The 21799-nt window shown below is 37.7% G+C and overlaps 4 protein-coding genes across 5 annotated transcripts; 2 read left to right on the top strand and 2 right to left on the bottom strand.

The window, feature by feature from the left end:
* Positions 1-769: 769 nt before the first annotated feature.
* On the top strand, positions 770-2213 carry LOC100257558 (probable strigolactone esterase DAD2). Its single transcript, XM_010666213.3, has 2 exons — positions 770-1421; positions 1578-2213. The coding sequence occupies exons 1-2, from the start codon at positions 1051-1053 to the stop codon at positions 2005-2007; spliced, it is 801 nt and encodes a 266-aa protein (XP_010664515.1). The 5' UTR covers positions 770-1050; the 3' UTR covers positions 2008-2213.
* A 3182-nt stretch (positions 2214-5395) lies between these two features.
* On the bottom strand, positions 5396-8229 carry LOC100252212 (U-box domain-containing protein 4). Its single transcript, XM_002285282.4, has 2 exons — positions 6671-8229; positions 5396-6072 (listed from the first exon to the last, which is right to left on the bottom strand). The coding sequence occupies exons 1-2, from the start codon at positions 7610-7612 to the stop codon at positions 5995-5997; spliced, it is 1020 nt and encodes a 339-aa protein (XP_002285318.1). The 5' UTR covers positions 7613-8229; the 3' UTR covers positions 5396-5994.
* Positions 8230-14490: 6261 nt separating this feature from the next.
* LOC104882602 (mitochondrial outer membrane protein porin 2) lies at positions 14491-16629 on the top strand. Its single transcript, XM_010666622.3, has 6 exons — positions 14491-14606; positions 14692-14759; positions 15365-15475; positions 15579-15665; positions 15751-15962; positions 16118-16629. Exons 1-6 carry the CDS (start codon positions 14537-14539, stop codon positions 16422-16424), a joined length of 855 nt encoding a protein of 284 aa, XP_010664924.1. The 5' UTR covers positions 14491-14536; the 3' UTR covers positions 16425-16629.
* A 3395-nt stretch (positions 16630-20024) lies between these two features.
* LOC100260898 (F-box/kelch-repeat protein At5g43190) lies at positions 20025-21443 on the bottom strand. Of its 2 annotated transcripts, XM_019216196.2 has the most exons (2): positions 21219-21425; positions 20025-21099 (listed from the first exon to the last, which is right to left on the bottom strand). In XM_019216196.2, the coding sequence occupies exons 1-2, from the start codon at positions 21267-21269 to the stop codon at positions 20227-20229; spliced, it is 924 nt and encodes a 307-aa protein (XP_019071741.1). In that variant the 5' UTR covers positions 21270-21425; the 3' UTR covers positions 20025-20226. The 2 variants fall into 2 exon arrangements, with proteins under 2 accessions (XP_019071741.1, XP_002285319.1); XM_002285283.5 differs by having other exon boundaries at positions 20025-21443.
* Between the last annotated feature and the right edge of the window lie 356 nt (positions 21444-21799).

Raw genomic sequence — 21799 nt, 5'->3', positions numbered from 1 at the left:
GGCCGAGTCTAGTTTGACATTTCAAGGCTCCCCATTGTCACTCTTGAGTCTTGACCAATTTATTCCTAATGTTTATTATGTATGGGGCATAATGGGCACCATCAATTTCTATTGGAGAAGGTGGGATCGATCACTGATTAAAAAATGGTTCTAGAACCTAATCTCAATTATTATCCCTCACTCAAGTCGCCTTCGTTTGAAAGGATAAGGCCCATGGAGTAGTACAACACCCATCAACATCACCATGTCGTCCCAATATCACAACCCTGTAAATTTGCAAGTTACTCTTGGGGAGGCTAATAACTAATTTTCAAATTCTGAACGTAACAAAAACAATTTTGAAAAACAAATTTCAAACACAAAATTGAGCTCCAGCATTCAATAATCACGTATACTTGGCAGGAAGTTTTGGAAACTGGCGCTTTGAGTATGTGATTAGTATAAGGTCATTTGATCAATATAAGGTACTCATTTTTTTTTTCTTTGGGTAATTTTGTGAAACCTTAAAGTGGCATATGGTTGGGCAAAAAAACAAGGGGGGGTGAATCAGGATATTTTGCTTCCTCCAATCATCAAAAGAAAAAGAAGTAAAAATGAAAAAGAGAAAAACGAATCTAATGGTAGAGGGCGTCTAAATCAGAGCCCAAAAACAGTGACACCAAGCTTCACAGCCCAGCGATAAATCCAAGGCAAGAAGAGCCAAAAGATGGCAGAAGCAAACACTAATGAATTAAATAAGAGCTTGTGTGCAAAAAGAAGAGTCCAACTTCAATGGGTCATGGCTCCAGAATAAGGGGTACCCCACCTCTGAGGTACCATCTAGACCAAAGGAAAAGCCACAACACACACAACTTAATACTATAGAGTGGAGCTAGCTACTTTTGGCAGCAGTATAAATAGGAACCCAAACATACAAAAGCTTTGAGAGGCAAAACCCACATCCAGAAAGACCTTCACCTACCCATCCTTTCTATATCATAATTCATACACACCGTATCCATTCTTCGGAGAGAAATTTCAGAACCAAGCTCTCCCACCTCATTGTCGCACATGGGTAACACCCTCTTGGAAGCTCTGAATGTCCGAGTAGTTGGGAACGGCGAGCGGGTGCTTGTTCTCGCCCATGGCTTCGGCACCGATCAATCCGCGTGGCAACGCATTCTCCCTTATTTCTTGCCCCATTTCCGTATCATTCTCTATGACCTTGTCTGTGCCGGCAGCGTCAATCCTGACTATTTTGACTTCAGGCGCTACACCACTCTTGATGCCTTCGTCGACGACCTTCTCAACATCCTTGATGCTCTCGGCGTTGATCGTTGCGCTTATGTCGGCCACTCCGTCTCCGCCATGATTGGGATTCTGGCTTCCATTCGCCGCCCGGAGCTCTTCACTAAACTCGTACTCATCGGTGCTTCTCCCAGGTAATCGAAAGAAAGAAAAAGGAAAACCCAAAAAAATTGGGTGTGATGAATTCATTTGCGAATACACGTGGGGGGTTTTTTTTTTTTTTTTTTCTTCTAATTTTCTTGCTAACCAAACAAAAAGACCCAAATTTGCTCCGAAATTTGTGCACTCAGATTCCTAAACGACCACGACTACCACGGGGGATTCGAGGAAGGTGAAATCGAGAAAGTATTCTCGGCAATGGAGGCCAACTACGACGCCTGGGTCCACGGCTTCGCGCCACTATCTGTGGGCGCCGACGTTCCAGCCGCCGTCCGCGAATTCAGCCGGACTTTGTTCAACATGAGGCCCGATATAACGCTGTTCGTATCGCGAACCATCTTTAACAGCGACTTGAGGGGCGTACTGGGCTTGGTCAAGGTGCCCTGCTGCATAATTCAAACCGCCAAGGACGTATCGGTGCCGACTTCGGTGGCGCTTTACCTCAAAAACCATCTTGGAGGGCGGAACACGGTGGAGATGTTGAACGTGGAGGGCCACCTCCCCCATCTGAGCGCGCCGATGTTACTGGCTCCGGTCCTCCGTCGTGCCCTCTCACGGTGACGGAAGTCAATGCCACGTGTATCTGCCCATAGCGATTGGTGGGCTGGGACCCAGAAATGTAACAGATAGAATAAGAGTGTAGCGATGTTGACACCTGGCAAATAAATTGTGGACACCGGTCCTTGGGATTCTGGGGCTATATAGTCTTCAGACTTCAAGATAAGAAGAATCCGCATGTGATCATCACGTGACGACGTTTCCGTTTTTGTCTTCCTCTTTTTTCTTTTGTTTTTGGTTTTCTTTTCTTTTTCTCCGTTGGTCCAACCCTTTAACTTTATTAGGCCAGACAAGAAGCCCACCAAAAAAGGGTTTTTTTTCTTTTTTCTTTTTCTTAAAAAAAAAAAAAAAATTAAAAAGAAATAGAAAAAGGAATGGAAATGTGAAGGTGTACTTAACTTACCATTCTAAGGTGAATTAGGTGCTTCAGATCAGGTATCTTACAAGAGAAAATTTACGAAATGTGTCACATCTTCACTCTCGGACGTCAGAACCTTTCGTATGATTGCTAACATCCAAATATGGGCTGGCCCACGGCTTTATGGGCCCTTATCAGGTTTCCTCTCTATCCATGATCGTTCATTTGGGCCGTACGTTGTCCATTTGCTTTTCTTTTAAAAAAAAAAGACAATATTTTTTTACAAAATTTCACTTCTTCTTTTGACCTTTTTCAAAATTTTCATTTTAATTTTATGCTGTTCTTAGTAAAATTCTCTTCCATTGGTACTAAAATCCTTAGAGAAAACAACACTACTCCAATAAATATAATGGGATGTCGACCTATTTTGAGAAAATTCCCAATGAAAACCTACGCTCCACGTCGGGTGTAAGCCTGTATGCTCCTTTTCAAGACCCTGTATGCAATGGAAAGGTGGAGAGAGATGGCACGAACACCATCGCTGTGAAATTAAGGTTTAATACCATGTAAATTTATTAATTTTCTAAAAACTTAAAACTTTTAAAATACAAGTTGAATTTGTATGTCATGCTCGTTTTAACATTAAATGTAAAAAAATTATTGAAGTGTTATGAAATGATACTCACAAAGATAATTTGAAAATATAATAAAAAAAATAAAAAATAAAATAATGGGTAAAAGCACTTACATGATAAAGACCATATCGGAGAAAATAATATAAAAACTTATAAAAGGATTAAAGATTTTTTTTTAATGAATAGTATAGGAGGTGGAGGCCTCTTTTTATAATACGATGATTTCTTCTTATGTGACATGACTTCAACCTTAACATGAAAGGAGAAAACAGTCATTTACAAGTGAGTTAGCGAGAAGGTGGAGGTGATTGATTGGTCTCTTTAAGGACACCCCAATACCTTGTTATCTTCTAGAATCCAAAACCATGAAGAAGCAAGAGCCTATGGGCTGAGTATATGAATCCCAAGTTGATATAAAGATGGGTTGACTCTGGGTGAAGAAAGGAATAGATACAGATTAGAAATACAAACAACTTTTCCACGGTACATGAGAAATGATACCTCATCCTAGAAGACCTCAGTGCTCTATTGCTCTACATCCACATATCCTTGGGTGGAATAAGACTTAATGGAGAATATTTAATTTGGCAAGTGTTTGTTTTGTCACAATACGCTGGACTAGTACCCCTGCGAACTTCCGGGTAATACATATTGGGCCAAGTAGATAACAACTTGGGCCAGGTACTGGGCCCTTGTAGTAGCCAGGCCATAGAAAGTTGATGAAGACTCTCCAATTTAGTGGGGGGGCTATTAAAGAAGAGGGATGCAGATTGAACAAACATCCTTTTATAATAATAATAAAAATAAATTTGTGCTATAATCCAGCTCCAAATGCTCACAAAACATTAAAGAAAGTAGAAGCAAATTAATGAGAAACTGAGTTGGCCCATTGTCTGGCATTTTCAAGCATGAATGTCAGGAACAGGAGTAAGGGGCTTAATTATTTGTGGTTAAGCCATTCTTTGGGTTACTTACTTTATCAGACAAGTGGTTCTTAATTTAGAATTTTGCAAATGCCTACTCTGAGAAAAGAGCGTTTACTTTATGCCATTCATTGCATAGGAGCACCAAGCCCATTTAAGTATGCATCACATCAGGGTTATTCCTACTATATATTATTATTAAAGTCATGTTTGAATGACTCGTGTTTTTTTTCTTTTCTTTTTTTTTTTTTTTTTTTTTTTTGGGGGGGGGGGGGGGGGGGGGGGGGTGTTATTCCTACTATATATTGTTATTAAAGTCATGTTTGAATGACTCATGTTTTTTTCTTTTCTTTTCTTTTCTTCTTTTTTGGCTTTTGGGTTTTAGTTGGGGGAAGAGAAATGGTCAAGCTTGATGGCTCTTGTAGTGTAGTCAATAAAAGAGCTACCCTCCGTCACACACTTGGAAAATGGGAAACGGTGAAGGCAGACTTTATGAACGGTTGCTGAGGTAAGCACTGACCTTTTGTTGATTAGGTCTTGGTCATGGCCCAAACCCGACTCTGCCGGACCCGGTCAATGCCCTTAAAGATAAATAAGTAGTGGCATCTACCGCCCAACTCTCCATTCTGTCTTAGCCTCCACCCTCTTTTCCAAAACCATCTAACATGTATGTATCTTTCCAAAAATTTAATCTTATGTTTGAATTTTCAAATATAAATAGTATATTTTGTTGAAGAAAAATATAATAAAAAACACGTTTTTCCATGTTTGATTTCATAATACCTTCAACTTACGCGTTTAGGGCCAGGAATTAAGGAGATTAGAGTTAACAATTGACCACTCACCACTCGAGTAATGCGATGAACATTCAACTAAACCCCTCATTGTCGCCTCCACATTGTCACCCTTCAAACCACGTGACTGCTCGCTCGCCCTTGGGAAAATGCTGATCTTTTCAAACAACATTGAGGGCCGGATCATCAGCCACTGGCAGTGGCTGGTTATACATCAAATTACAGGGCTCTCACGTTAGGTTGACTCGAGACAGGGATATCTTAACTTCCATGAGGTGAGGTTGGCCTTTTCTGATCATTTCTGACAATACTTTTTTCACAGGATTACATAAATTCTCAGCCACGAAAATTAAAATGTACCCAGCAAGCGCAGTTACCTCATACCTCATCTGACGTACATTCTCATCCACATTTCCAAATATGAGCAACACTACAGAAGGAGAGATATTTCTTCTGATTTCACTCTCTCATGAAATTGGAGGTGAAAAAGAAAGAAATGAAGACAAAGTTGATGTGAAAGGTAGGACGTGCTTGTATCACAGGGGTTCACTCGTCAACATCTGAGATAAATGAAATACCTACCATACGTTGTGGTTAATAATGGGCCTCATTTCTCTCTGATACACAGTTGAGTTTTAATTGGATTTTTGATAGCTGTAAAATGGTAATTTACATGAAAACTCCAGAAAATAAATTTGTTTTTATTTTGTGATTTGATATAATGTGGGAAAAAACTATACAAAAGGTGAGTCATCAAATAAAATAATGGAGAATCAGCCGCCATCATCATAAGTTTGGGGAAGGTGAAGGACAAACCGAGTTGATCAAAGGGAAAGATTGGCACGTGGCAGACCAAGAGAAGCGCTAAGCTGTTCAAAAATCAATGGCTACGATTTGAAAAAAGATTCCCGGGCCTCAGTCTCAGCACGCGTTCCTCGTGGACATATTAGCGATTTGTCAAATCCATCCACCGGACTGCTTTTACTTCTCTTTCTCCATTTTGATTCCTTATTTTATTCCCATGGCTGCCATTGCCTTTACTTTTCCTAATGCTTTCTTCTCCGACTCACAAAAGTGACATGATAAATAATCAAACAAAGAGCGTGTATCACGACTTTCCAATCCAAAACCCAAACAAACCCACATCCGTCTATCACAAATTTTACAAGCTCCGTTGCACGGATATTTACATTTTTTTTCCTTCATTTTTCTCTCTCTTTTTCTTTTTTTTTTTGGCCGAAGTGTGACTGTGTTGTTACATGACATGTGGTGTGGGGGCCTTAGACTGACACATCTGACGTTCTGGCAGCGACGTTGCCGGATCTTGGTTGCCGTAGAAGATCAATGAGTGCCTCCGCCTGTCCACGTTAAACGACAAACACCACTGAAATAAATTAACCAACTCCAATTAAGTTCAAGTAAACAAACAACATCAATTGATCATGGATACCGACTGCCACTTCGGTGGATAGATGGGCCAGATGGCCACTCAACTTCTCTTGTTTCTTTGTTTTTTCTCATATTACATGGCAATTCTTCTTACATTTGAGCCTGAGGGGGAGCCACGTGTATGAAAGGGCCAACCGAAACCTTTGGTTAACCCCTCTTTTTAAGAAAAAAATATATGTGTTTTAAAAAAACATAAAGAAATTAAAAATAAAAGTAACATGGAATTATGTTAATCAAATAATTTCTAACGGAAATCTTTTCTGTGTTAAAAAATCTAAACACTTTAACAATTAAAATAATTAAAAATTAACCACTTTGTTTGTACATTCTGGAAAACAAAAGAAAAAGTAGGGGGTTCATTGTCCTACTTTTCTTTTCAATTTTTTCCCCCTCCTTTAATCAAGAAGCCGGAAAACAAAATCCTCAAGAATTCTATACCCTTAACCTGCAATTTTGTAATCCTTAGCAAAAAAAATTGAACTGATGAGGGAGGGATAAGTTTCTAACCTTCTGTTTAGAGCGATTGGCGCTGGACTGTGACAATGCGACCAGAGGAGGAATTGCTCCTTCGCGGGCTACCATATTGCGATAAGCCAAGCTATCCTCGCAAATCTGTAAGAGAATTGCAACTGCAATTTCTTTCTGCCTCTGCGATCCGTCTTCAAGGATCTCCACGAGTACCGGAATACCATCTTCCTCAACCAAAGAAGTTTTGCCTTCAGGGAGAGAAACCAATTGGCTTAACACGTAAGCTGCTTTATCCACCATATTGGACCCAAAATCCGCCATCAATTCCACCAGAGGCTTCATGATCCCGGCTTGAATTGCTCTGATTTTGTTCTCTTTAACCGAACATAGCGAATATAGAGTCGTCGATGCGTCCTTTTTCCCCCGAAAACTACCATACCCTAATAGATTCACTAGCAGCGGAATCGCTCCCGCCATTCCGATTACAATCTTGTTCTCCTCTATCTGTGACAAGCGGAGCAGAGCACAAGCTGCGTTCTCCTTCGCTGTTGATGTCCCAGTCTTGAGAGCTCTAACCAGTGGTTTAATAGCTCCCGATGAGGCTATCAGTTCCTTATTCTCGTCGCACAGAGAGAGATTCAAAATCGCCGTAACTCCGTTCTCTTGAAGCTGAGCATCAGAGGAAGAGATAAGAGAAATCAACGGCTTGATAGCCCCGGCCCCAGCGATCTTGAGACGATTCTCGGGCTTGTTCTTGGCGAGGAGCCTGATCTCCATGGCGGCTTGCTTTTGCTCATCAATCGAACAAGAGTTGAGATCGGAAACGAGCTGCCGGATCAGATCATCGCAATTGTCCGCAGCGCAGGCTAGCAGCAGTCGGCGGCCCTGAGACGATGTCGTCGGAAACTCACCGGATCTATCGCTGTTACAGTCACTGAAAGTCGAGGAATAATCGTTATGATCACCGGAGCTCTGCCCCATGTAGATATAGTTGGCCGGAATCTCGGTCTCCGTTGACGAAATTCTCCCTTATCACAGCATCAAAAGGTGGGGTATCACCGGAGAGTTGGAATTTTGGGTTACCAGATTCGAAAAGAACTCATTCGGGTAATGTTTGACTGGTACTGTCGTTGGGAGAGAACGTAAGAGGGGATGCCAAAATATAAAAGGGGAGAGAAAGAGAGGGATAAACACCTGGATTAAGCGTCTCGCCTAGTTCTGACACGTGCGCATTTTGACCATACTGAATCCCAGTCGGGCCGAGCACGTGCGAAGGGCTCTTTAAACGCGTGCATCGAAGGTTCGCTATTCGATAAAGGCAGTTTCGAAGTCGAGCCTCCCTTTAACCCTTCACCCCTGACGCCCCTTACCCACTCTTCACTCCTCCCTCTCTCTCTCTCTCTCATTTATTACTTTTTAATTTAATCTATACGACACCATCTCTTCGCGTTCCACAGCTCCACGTCATCACAAGTACCAATTCTCCCGCTACCCAACACCACCTTCTTGTCCTTAGTGCGTTTGTTACTCATTTGTTTTTTTTTTTTTTGACCTTTTTAATATTTATTTTCATTTTTAATATCATAAATCTTTAGCGCCGGAAACGATAGTTAGCTAAGATTTGATTGGAGTGAGTAGGAGATTGAGAATAAGGCGCCGGGCTCCTTATTTTATATTTTCAAAATAGAAGCAAGAAAAAGAGAAAATGAGGAGAAAGCAATGAAGTGCGTTTTAAATGTCTTAAAGGAAAAAATTGCTACTTAAATATGTCTTTTGTAAAATAAAAATAAAAAAAAATGAGAAAAAAAGCAAAAACAGCCGTGACGATGATATTTAATAAAACATAGTAAATTTAAAAAAAAATATCTGGGTAATCCCACTCATCCTGCCACATCAGTAATCTAACAATCTTTATTTTCATTTTTATAACCTTCGTATCCTTTTCAAATAAAGAGGAGAAGCCGGACAACAGTATACAATATCAAGGTATACCTAACATTCCACTTCTCTAAGGGAAAAATGATAATTTCTTAAGATGGAGTCACCCCCCACTTTGTCATTAAATATTGGAACCCCATGAATGGAAAATTGGTGACAAGCACCTCAGTTTGAAATTTTCAACTTGTCTAGTGGCAGTAGATTTTCAGAAAGGCATTTCCTAATAATTATTAATGTGTAAGAATATATGGGTCATAATTAATATTGTTGTCGTTTCTTTGCAGGAATGGGGGTGCGCAGAAGGCACCATCACCATGTTGAATTGGGCTTGACCAAAATCATATCCTTTGAAAGACAGGATAAAGTGGCAGTTGATAATGAATGGAGCACGGTCCTATTTCTCCAAGGACCATGGCCTCAACGCTTGTTCCTTCCCTTCCCCTTTGCCCCGCTACTACTTGCTCTATTGGAATGAGCCTACGTGTTGATTCTCTTTCACGTTTGGCATGGTGCATCTCCCAGTTATTGATTTCTACGAGAAACTTCATGGAATGGCTTCAATCCCAGTTATTGATTCTCTTTCACGTTTTTTTCCTTGATTTTTTTCAATTAAAAACATGTGTAGAAAGACAGAATATCCCGGTGCTGGTAGAGTTTGATAAGTTAAGAACGACTGCAAGGGGCATTGGTCCAAAGATTGATACCCAGGTGCGCATATCTTCAATTTACTGTTAGATGGACCTACGGAACAACATAATGATTAAAGTACCACAGTAACATCTCTCTTTGATTTTGGGATTAATAGAGAAAGCTTTCCCATTTTTTGAACCGTAGGAATAACCTATTTTTTATATGAATATTTTTTTTTATATTTTAATTATTTATATATGTGTTTTAAAAAAAAATGTTATCTTTGTAAAACCATTTTTGTTTAAAATAAGTATTTTTTAGGTGAAAAAAAGTGAAAGGTTATTAGGTTTATGTAGACCCCTTCAAAGACCAATGGTTTTTTTCACTTGGTTTAGGACCACCCATGAAAGAATTTTTTTTTTTTTTTTCCATTTTTCTTAAGCCAAGGGGGGACCCCTTTCTGGAAGGAGACCAACTGCATGGACACGACAAAGAGCATGGATGACCATGTTGGTGGTTAAGGACGACATGCTTGCTGATCATGCCATGCTGGTGGTTGAGGACAACATGCTTGCTGATCGAGAAACAGGAGAGTAAGTGATAGCTGTGACAAGAGGGTTTGAGGTTGAGGGGCTTTTTTGAGGTCACAAAGGGAGGTTTTTGGGGTTTTAGAGAGAGAAAGTCACTACAAGAGAAGTTTTTGCAGAAGGATAGAGGTTTTTTTCATGGAAGCGGAGAAAGGATTTTGAGTTCCAACGGGGGGAGTGGGTGAGCGCATTTGGATGAAGGTTGCAAAGATGTTTTGGGAATGAAGGTTTTTGAGAGATATTTTAAAGTGGAGGGAGTTTGCAGCTCGGGGCGAACCAAGTGATCTTGCTCCAAAAGATTCACTCAGATTTTGTGCTCTTTATCGTACACCGACCCCATATTTATGATAGTGCATTGCTCGTTTATGGCCCAGGTACGCATCCACTCTCTTTCTGGTCATTCTCTATGCATGTTTCGATTTCCATATGTGCATGATCGATTTGGGTATCCATTGATTTTCCTATTGATTGCCACGTCGGCTTCATTTTATTAATAAAGATTCGACTTTTAGGGACTTGGTGCTACGGTCTTTACTGTACCTTCCCGATAAGTAACCTGACCCCCGAACCTAATCCGGTTTTTCACAGACCACCTTTTCTAAAATAAGGAGTCAGACTTAAGGTTTTCTTTCTTATTTTCTTTACTCTTTTAAAAATAAAACAAAAATAAGTGGCAACTCCAAGTCAATTTTTTTTTTTAATATATAAAATCATTTTCAAATAAAAATTGAGCTCGTCGTCGAATGAAAAACGCATGAGCCGAAATGCGAAGTCCATAGTTTATTTGACAATTGTTTTCAAAAATAGTTTTTTATTTTTTAAAATAAAAAAACTATCAAATATGTTTGATAATCAGAAACTATTTTCTGTTTTTTATTTTTCAAAAAATATTTTTTAGTTGTTTTCACTTATTTTTAAAGTTGTTTTAAAAAATAATTATACAAACATATATAATGATTAAAAATAAAATTGTAAGTATAAAAATTATTTTTAAAACATATTTAAAAATATTAAAAATAGGTTAAAAGTATTTCAAATTTTAAAATAAATTTTTGTTTTACAAAATATTAGATAACGATTTTCAAAAACTATTCCTAAACACTATTTTAAAAACCAATTACCAAATAAAACCTAGATTTGCAATTCTTTGGTTTTTTTTATTCTGTTATCATTTCCTTTTATTGAAAAAAAATATAGTTTTTTTTAACATTTTCATAGTAACCCCTGTTACTTAATTTATTTATTCCATTCATTTCATTTTTTCTCCGAACTCATTTATCCTTGTCATTAATAATTTTTGAAAATTATAAATATAACCTCGGATTAATATTTTTACTTTCATATTTTTTTTTTCATAAAGTACTTGGCTGTGGGATGGGAATAAAAATTTAATTGAGGGTATTTTTGTTTTAAAAATATTATATTCCTTGTTGTAAAACGATGAACAATATGTGATTGTTACATTCTTTCAACCAAATAAACTTTTTCTCTCTTACAAAGTGTATCATGCGTCTCCAAGCCATGTCTTTTTCAGCACCATGACTTCATATTTTAAATATGACCTCCACCTTCCACCCTTTCCATTTGGGTTCATGAGCCTCCATCATCTCTTTGCTTTACTATTTCTTTATTGGTTCATGATGGTCTAGGAAAACTCCCTCTTGCTATCTTTATGTCCTATTCCATCCTTCTATCTTTCAAAAAACAATTAATTTTCATTTTCATTTTCATTTTCATTTTCATTCATGATGTTCACCTTGTGATTAATATGATTCAAAATGACCCTTTTATTGTGATGTAAGAGTCATATCATGAAAAAATATTTTTTAAAAAAATTAAGTTGAAGCTTCAATTTCCAACTAAAGCTTCATTTTTATTTTTATTTTATTATTGAAGCTTCAATTACTAATTATTTTTTTATTTTTACTTGAATTTTTAATTGTCAATTGAGACTTTAATTCAAAATAAAGCCTTAATCGTCAATCGATGCTTTATTTTTGAACCAAAATCTCAATCGTCAATTGAAACTTTATTTTTGAACTAAAAAAAATCATTTATACGTTTGTGCAAAAAAAAATGTTATTCTGAATAATAGTTTCAAATTGAACTCAAACCTAGATTTATTTGAGATGATAAGGTCATTATGGGTCAATTCTAAGTTTTATTTTCAAATAACTCAAATACAATTAAATTAATAAACAAAATGTTTATCTAAACTTAATTATAGATAAGTTTTATCTTCCAAAGACTTAACTTTTATTAAGTTCACACCTTTAATGTTTAAATCTATTTATTTTACAATTACAATAACAATAAATAATGATATATTAAATAAACTTAATGAACATTGAGTATAAACTTAATCAGTTACTAATGTTACCATGGAAATTTTATGTGATCACTTGTGTTATTGTTGTGGAACATTGATTGATTTCTAAATTTTTAAAATATTTTTTTCCAATAATTTTAGTAACTTTTAACAAGAAATTTTATAGTTATTAAAAATTAAATAAAATATAATTTTATCAAAAATTAAATAGCATATAATTTAATATAAATTAAATTAGTTAATAAAACTTCAAAAACCCACAAAATTTTAAAATCTCAAAATCCAAATTAAAAAATCATATTTGTTAAAAAAAATTAATACACCTAGACATAAAATAAAACAACAGTTAAAAACGTCATATTTATTAATAATAAAAATAATAGAAATTGGTAGCAATCCACTTTTATGGTATTGATAAACATAATTAAAGTGGATTTATAATCTATAAGTATATTTTGATTTTATCTATTCAACAAAAAAATAAAGACCATCATCTTTTTCAATTTCTCCAAAAAAACAAAATAAAGGGTAATGAGTAGGTTTAGATAATTAAAACTTCTTTGGTTATCGAATTTCCGTTATTTTCTCAAAGAAAATTATAACGGCATAATTTATGATTTCTTTACCTCCAGGGCCCGCCACGGAATATGCCGTGGGGATACGCCTATGCGATATCGATACCCGAATGTAGCAGCGGATGTGACAATGTAATCTTACCTGTGACCTGTCCCCTTTTTATTTTATTTTGTTGTTCCTTGATCTCAATTGCAGCGAATCTTTCTAACAGTGATATTAGCAGGTGATGCCAACCTTGAGCGTCACAAATATTCCGCTATGCACCACCCTTACTGCTTCATTGAACTCTCCGGAATTCTACAAAAACAAGCTACTATTTCATCGTGTAGCAAACTAGATAGCGGTTGAATACTTCCATGAGTGTTCAACTTTAGGCGCAGCAGTTACCCTAAGCTACTTTCTCCCCATTGACGTTTCAGCAGGGTGAGGCTGCATATTCAGTGTTCAAGGGGACCTGGGACAAATACAATGTTGGTGTAAGCTGGGCGACGCAACACTTCGCTCTCTCCTTCACTCTATGAGTCCTCTCCACATTTACCAAAAAAAAGGTTACCCTCCATTCCATTATTAGTTTTTGGATTCTTGATTGTGAACAGAGAGGTTTCTGTGGATACACTTTTAATCATGGTTTACCTTGAAAACAAAACCTGTCTTTTTTTTTTTGGGTAGGCTGGACAAAGGAGAGACTCTAAGGGTGTTATATTGGTATCCTATAGGGCAGATGAAAAAGGGAGCAGTGGCAGGAGAGGTCACCGGAAGGATCGCCACAAAGGAATCCATGCTAACAATAGGATGCGCATATGCAATTAATCCTCGCACACTGATGAAGGCCAAGATGAGCCACTATGGCGATTTTGGGGCTGGCTGAAACACGGTGTCATATGCAGTAACTACCACCGAAACGAAAATGATAGAATCCAAGCACTTCAAATCTAGTGCCATGTATTTGGGATTATGGAATCTCAAGCAAATCAGAGGGAAACCTATCTTCATGAAACCCCAGCAATTACATAGGATTATGGCCATGTCTGAAGGAACCAAAATGGACCAAATATGGTATACGGACGGTCCCCTTACATCACTTAGGGATGGGTATTTTGTTCTTATTGGTTTAATCTACCCTGTTTAGGCCTCTACCATAGATTGTTTAGGTAATAAAGTTATTTATAATTTACAATCAATTATTTGGTGATCAAATTTTTCTAAAAATGTGTTACAAAATTTATTTTTGAAGATTATTGTGATTCATCTTTCAATCGAATTTGTAAGTAATTTGTTTCATAGTTAACTTTTATAATAAAATAAAAAATAAACGATAACCAACATCCACCCCTTCTTTTGGGATCACGAGCCTTCATCATCTCTTTGATTTACCATTTTCTTTACCTTGATGTCCCATCTCATTCTCCTATATTTCAAAAAACAAATCATTTTCATGATATTCATCTAGTGAATAATATTTATTTGTAAAGAATTCAATTAAAGTTAAATTTTTATTAAAAAGATTCACTCAAACATGGTTAAGTTTTATTTACAAAAAAATCATCCAACTTATACTATGATTAAGTTTTATATCCAAAAGACTTAACTGTAGTTAAGATTTTATTTATAATATTTATGTGAATTGTATTAAAGTTAAATTTTATTTACAAATATTTCAAATATGATTTAAGTTTATAATCAAAATGTTTATCTAAACTTAATTATAGTTTAGTTTTATCTTCTAAAAACTTAAGTTTTATTAAGTTCACATTCTTAATGTTGAAATTATGATAAATTAAATAAATTTAAATCATATATTTTCTTCCTTCAACAAGAGCAGGCATTTCAATTTGAAAACTGTCAATGGACATGGGTTCTGCAAACATGAAGAATGGCCCTGGATACTTCTCTGATATGGGCTGGAAGGCTAACGGTAAAACAAATTTTTCTATGTACTCATTCAATCTAATACTATACATGTGGCATTACAACTGTTGATTAATTGATTGAATTTTCAGAGACTCTCACGAGGGACTACCTTCTTTCTCTGAGGTTCAGCATCGCCTCCAACTTCGGGAACGGTTGGGTATGAACATAATCTGCTTTTCTTTCCAGCCTTTCTTTTCATTTTCTTGAATGTAATTGGTTCTGTTGATTGGTTTTGCTGCATTGATCATTTCTTTGGTTATCGAATTTCCGTTTTGTTTTCATTTTTATTGAATGCTTGCGGATTAGGCTCCCACTTGATACAGAGGAAATTATAGATGTATAATTTATGAATTGTTCTGTTTGGTCATCGAGAAAAGAAAAAGAAATTATTTTTTTGTAGGATGATATCCAAGAAATCGAAGAGCTTATTTAATTGAACTGGTCACTTGAATTATGATCAAACCAGAAAATTAGGGAAAAAAAGTCGAGGAATAAACACTAATTTGTGGAGAAGTTTAGAATAGACCTAAAAAGAATCAAGAGGAAATCCAGTCCGATCAAAGTCCCTTGAATCTTTTTGAAGACGAGACCACTCTGCTTTTTGTAGGCAGCACCGGCTAATTAAAAAGAGAAACAAAAAACTCCGAGTGGCTTTTGGTGTTTAACAGATTTTTAGCAAGTAGATTAAAAAAAAAGAAAAAAGTACTAGGAAGAATAAGTTGGTAACCCAATCTTTATCATTGTGGATTTCTATACCTCCAGGGTCTCACCTCCACCATTGCGAAGTGGCATGGAACTTACCGTGGGGATACGACCATACGATATGAAGACCCGAATGTAAGAGCGAATGTGAGAATGGACGCACGGATGAATGTAATCTTACCTGTGATTTGTTTCCCATTTTTTATTTACTTATTTATTCGTTGTTAATCTCAATTGCAATGAATCTTGCTAACAGTGGTATTGGGGTTAGTAGGTGAAACCAACCTTGAGCGTCACAAATTTTCTGCCATCCACCAGGTTCATCGGTTCATTTAACTTTCTGAAATTCTACAAAAACAAGGTACTATTTCATTGTGAGGCAAACTAGATATCACGTTATGCCGGCTGTGGAGGTTTTTAAGCCTGTATTTTCCTTTCCATTGCAGCTAGCGGTTGAATACTTCCATGAGTATGCAACTTTAGGCGCAGCAGTTACCCTAAGCTACTTTCTCCCCATTGACGTTTCAGCAGTTTTTGGTACGCCCTGGATTAATTTTGGGGGTGAGGCTACATATTCGGTGTTCAATGGGACTTGGGACAATTTCAGTGTTGGTGTAAGCTGGGCGACGCAGCAACACTCCGCTCTCTCCTTTACTCTGTAAGTCCTCTCCACATTTACCAAAAAAAATGGTTGCCCGCCTGTTAGTTTTTGGATTCTTGATTGTGAATAGAGAGATTTCTGTGGATATTTTCAATCATGATTTGCCCTGAAAACAAAACGTGTCCTTTTTTTTTTTGTTTGTTTTTTTGTAGGATGAACAAAGGAGAGACTCTAAGGGTGTTATATTGGCATCCTATAGGGCAGATGAAGAAGGGAGCAGTGGCAGGAGAGGTCAAAAGAAGGATCGCCACAAAGGAATCCAAGCTAACAATAGGATGCGCATATGCAATTAATCCTCACACGCTGGTAAAGGCCAGGATGAACCAGTATGGCTATTTTGGGGCTGCACTGAAACAGGAGGTCCAACCAAATACCTTTTTCACAATTTCTGGCACCTTCGAACTCCAGGCCTTGAGGAAGACTCCCCGGATTGGGGTGGCACTCGAGCATAAGGGTTGAATGCCTACCGGATTTGGTGGTGGGGGGATTATTTTTTTTTTTTGGTCGGGTTACAGAAAGAGAGCTAACCTCTCACTCCCTCCTAATCACTTTTGGCCGCCTCCCTCACTACATTTTCTTGAATGCGGTTGTTTGATGCACAAAAAATACAACAATGTTGCATAAATAAATCAAGGATATTTTTAATTCCGAGCCTCTTCCATCAGTTTGAATGATGTTCCTACTTTTATACAAATGCTCGTCCGCTGGTACTTTTTTTGGGTTAAAAACCACATGGACGAGTTTTATTTGGGCAAACAATCCATTGAAAAAAAACTTCATAAACTATAATCAAAAGAACTTCACAAACTACAAACAAAATATTGACTATGGTCCAGGGAATTCAGGAATAGATACATAGAGATCTAAATGCAACTCGGGTTCCAAGTTCACACAAATCACTGAATCAGTCACTGGCTGAAACACAGTGTCATATGCAGTAACTACCGAAACAAAAATGATAGAATCCCAAGCACTTCAAATCCAGTGTCATGTATTTTGGATTATGGAATCTCAAGCAAAGCATTGGGAAACCTATCTTCATGAAACCCCAGTAATTAAAAAGGATTATAACTATGCCTTAAGGAACCAAAATGGACCAAATATGATATACGGGACAGCCCCCTTACATCACTGAGGGATGGGTATTTTGTTCTTGTTGGTTTAACACTCATCGTACTAGGCGGCCAAGGAACTACCCTGTTTAGGCTATAGGTTATTTTGACTATCATATTTTGTCTGTCCTCATTTAGAATGGATCGGTATTTCATTTGTCTCCAAGAGCGGTATGTAGAAGTTAAGATGCTGTCATTGTATGTGGACCATAAGCAGATATCACTAATGGTTTCCATACCCCATGAAAGGTGAACCCCCTATCAAGGGCTCATTGGTTGGTCCATGACTATACAAAGATAACTAGCTTGAAGCTAATTCAAAATATTCTCTTTCCTCTTTCCTTTTTCTTCTCCAGTCTCTCTACAAATAAGAGTGCTAATTTGATCGTTAGAAAGGGATCCACCAGACCAGCAGCGTTGGAGCTGTTTCACTTGCCAACAAAGTTACAGAGTGAGAGCTTTTACGAGATAATCTTGTTGGAAAATTGTTGCTCTAATCTATGGGAATCAACTAGAAAAAAAGTTATTCCCTTATGACAATGATTCTTGGTGAAGAAGACACGTTCTTCGATGGTGGTGTTCCAAGTGAGGGCTGTTATGGCTTAGTTGGAAGCATAACAGGCGGAGTACACCACCAGTACAAATCATTGTAACAGATCACTAATCAACTGTGTGCAGAAAAAAAAATCCTTGGGTCGTTGTTGAAGGGCCCACAGGCGAAGTCTGGTCACCTCGCTCACAGTTAAAACCACCCATCGCCGTCAATGCAAAGCACTAATACAGAGCCTAAGCCTCTGGTGGAGTCGATTTCCACCGCTCAATATTTAGAATTAGATTCGCCACTCCATAGTCCTGCCAGAGGCACCTGGAAAATGCAGCCAACATACTCCAAGCTGGAGTACAGATAGCCCAATCCATACCATCTCCAACTCTACCCAACTTTGGATTGCCTCATCTGAACTTTATTCTCTCAAAACATTGTGGCTCAGGAAGCATCAAAGGTCACATCATTCTTACCATGTAACAACAGATTCTTGCCTTATTTGCACACATTGATGTAGCACCATATCATGCAACATCTTGCCATGGCCTTGTGCACGTGACACATAGTTCCTACATAGTATAATGCACACTTTAAGGGGGTGCCCCAGATGTGTTTTGAAGTCATAGGAAGGCCATATGGTCATTCCCCAACATTGATATCTTGAATATCACCTGTCCTTTCTTAATGAGAGGTTTTAAGCAATTATGGTTCTAGTAAGGAGACACATCATGCTGTTATATAATAAATTTTCCTAAATTCTAAGAAAATGATCTAAAGTTGTTGCCACTAAAAAAAAAAATACTCAAAACACCCAAGGAAAAATAACATAAGTCCAGATCCAACACTTGGATATCTGGCCCATGACGACCAACCTAGGACCAGATGGGTGCTGGTGCCACCACATATATTTTTGCTCTCTCAAATAAAATTGTAAAAGCGCTAACACACTGCCCCTACCTGTAAGAGTTGATGCCCGCCCTTGTCAACTTAGTTTGCAAGTACTGCCGAGCACTTCCCCAACTAAAATTTCTAGGTGACCCACTCCTATTGCTTTACCGACATGTTAAAAACTTAAGGGGTGAAGTACTTAATTTTACTATGTAGAATATGTGAATTCAGTGAGCCTTGTCCACCCACACCACAGGAGATTATAAGAGTTCATCCTGGCTTTAATTATGACTTGTGTTGCCAGCAGTCACTTGAAGTGTAGAAAACCTCTGCTACATTCCCTTTTGCTTTTGTTTGCATCCCTTTGAACAGAAATGTTGTAGTTCATCCATGATCAACACGCTTCTTCAAAGTGTGGCAGCAGTCCCACCTTGACCTGCAGGAGCCACTCAGCAGCCCAATATCAAATCATGGTCATCTAGTGTCATGCCAACCTGATTGGTTTCACCATCCCAATCACCAATCTACAAGGGAGCTTTGAGAACCTTTCCTCTGTTGGCCTTCTCCCCTGCCTACCTATTCATTGCCCTGACTATGTCATGACTCAAGATTCTCTCAAGCTTCTAAGGGCATTCTTAAGTCTTAAGCTGGTTTGAGTGCTTTGGAAATATCTAAGTCCTAGATATCATGTTCCCCTTCTTCTTTACAATCACAAATGTTTTGATATTGAGACATTTGATGTTGCAAGTGTAGTTGACCAAAGGGCCAAAGGGCCTTAACTGCTGGTTTGATATTCCAGTTGAAGTAATTGCTGATTTGACATTCCAATTCACTCCCTAATTTCGAGCTACGAGAATTACACTTATCTACTATTGAGCACCAGATATTTAAGCAATGTCTAAGTCAATGCATGGATTTTTTGGCAACACTAGAGCAATACCAAAGTCGATGCATGAATCATGCCTTTTCTTTCCAAGGTGTTAATGTTTTTCACAACTTCAGTACTCTATCTTATTTTATTACAAATTAAGAAAGAAGTATGGCAAAAACAATGATTTTGCAAACATTTTATAGTACAGTATTTCATCATTACCAGCTCGATAAAACAAGTAGGATGCTATCATCATTCATCAGCATGATGGTGCCACTAAAAATAATTAGATCTGGTGGCAGGGAAAAGTCTTCTAGTGATGACAATGCAGATAACGACCCTTTCCCTTGATAATGTAGAAATAGAGAAAAAGGGCAAGATCAGCATGATTCGGCCAACTTATGAATGATTTCCAATTAGAATTCCAATCAATTATGTTAGTAAGAGTTGCAGAAGAGCTTAAATTTACAGAAGGCTAGCCACTAGGAGGACAGATGGCAGACAACCACACTACATATACTCCCAGTTTAAATCTGATACAGTAGCAGAAAGCTCAATAGCAACCACATAAATATAAAATCCCTGGGCCCAAGTAGAAAGAAATGGGGCACACTACACAAATCTATAATTTAGAGAAAGTAAAATTAAAAAACAAGCATATCAACGACCATTGAATCATAAGTAACAATGAAAACAGAAATCTCTATAGCCTACTAATAGGATCTAAGAGTTTGGGAAAAAATCCATTCAAAAAGTTATATGACATTGTTCCAGAAAAGGGTGGAGAGGGGGGCCACACAGAAGTTGAGGTATGAAGAAGAAAGAAAATAAAAAGGAAAAAAGCAATCAAACTTGCGCATATAATTCTGGAACAAAAGAAAACCACCTGAAACCACAGCTCCATTTGTCAGGCAATGAAGGGCATTTAGGCAGCCAATGCCAAGTCCTCCTAGCGACCTTGTAATACAAAATCTCGGGCCAAGTATAGCAGCATACACAGATCGTCTCCTGGTGCCAAAAGCAATACACATGCTCGTAATTGTGATAACACACGGAAACCAATTTTTGGCACATGAATTCCGGCAGACTCTCCACCAGCACCCAATTCTCTCCTTCCAATTCCCACAATTTCATACTTTTGGAAATCCCATTCCTCCCAATCCCACCAACCAAATACAGCTTCCCTTCTCCATCGCTCACTAATTTCACAAACGTCAGCTCCCCCGGCAACTCCACAACCGATCTGTCCCACACCCCACTCTCCAAATCAAAACACACTATGGAAAACGGCTCAGACGTACAAAAATACAGAACCCCATTACAGTAAACTCCTTGATGACAATTGTCGCTCAAAGTCGGATCGAAACCCTGGAATTCTCGCCATGAATGAACCCCGGAATCATACACCCAAGCGTTGTTGGAAGAGGACCCAGAAGCGATCATGAAGATCTTGTACCCATCCGGGGCAGGAACCAAGGTCAGCATTTCAAAGGCAAAAGGGTATCCAGGGAATTGGAGGACTCTGGAGGATCCTACCAAGAGATTGCAGACCAGGAAAGAAGATGAGTTGGGTAAAGAGAAGCAGAGGAGTCCATTGGCGGCGGAGAGCAGCGTGATCGCGGTGGTGGCGGCGTAGGGTAAGAGAATAGAGCAGGTGAGAGATAAATTGCGCCAGTTGCCAATGGCTGAGTCATAGAGAGGGAGTCGGTGGCGGTAGAACTGTGGATGAGAAAGTAAGAGAAAAGATGAGAGAGCGGGTGAAGAAGAAGAAGAAGAAGAAGAAGGAGAATACTTGGCCAGGAATGAAGGAGAGTAAATTAAAGATTTGAAGCGTTTACAGGTACATAGGAGATTGAAGAAGCTTTTGAGAGGGAGAAAAGATAGCACATGTTCCAGAAGCTCCACCGGCAAGTGGCCCCATATTCCGGGATCCATCTCCTGCGACTTCCCCGCCCTCGCAGCCATGTCTGTGAGGTAGATGCTTACACGGTTACACCATGAGAAGCCTATATCGATTTGCCCTTACAAATAAATAAATAAAAAAAGACTCAATTAAAATAATCCTATTAATCAAATTTAAAAGAAAGGAATTCCATTTTAAATAAATTAAAATTAAAATCAAATGAGTTTTTTCTTTTGGATTTTGCCAAGGAAGGGTTTTAATTATTATAACTATAATTGTTAAAATAATAAGCTAAATAAGGAAAAATAAAAGAGACATAATCCATACAAACTTTATCCACCTTCGTCTTTTTCAATGTTGATGTATAGGGGTATAATAAATCAAATTGAGACATATCCAATGAATTTACGTTCCTTATTAATTTTCTCTATTTTTAATTTTTTAAAAAATATTTTTATTATGATTTAAAAATTTTAAATTTTAATAATATTTTTATCAAACATTTTTTAATGAATA

Source organism: Vitis vinifera, chromosome 18, assembly GCF_030704535.1.
Source record: "Vitis vinifera cultivar Pinot Noir 40024 chromosome 18, ASM3070453v1".
NCBI lineage: Eukaryota > Viridiplantae > Streptophyta > Magnoliopsida > Vitales > Vitaceae > Vitis > Vitis vinifera.
The sequence above is the reverse complement of the archived record's forward strand: the minus strand, read 5'-3'. Positions and strand labels throughout refer to the sequence as shown.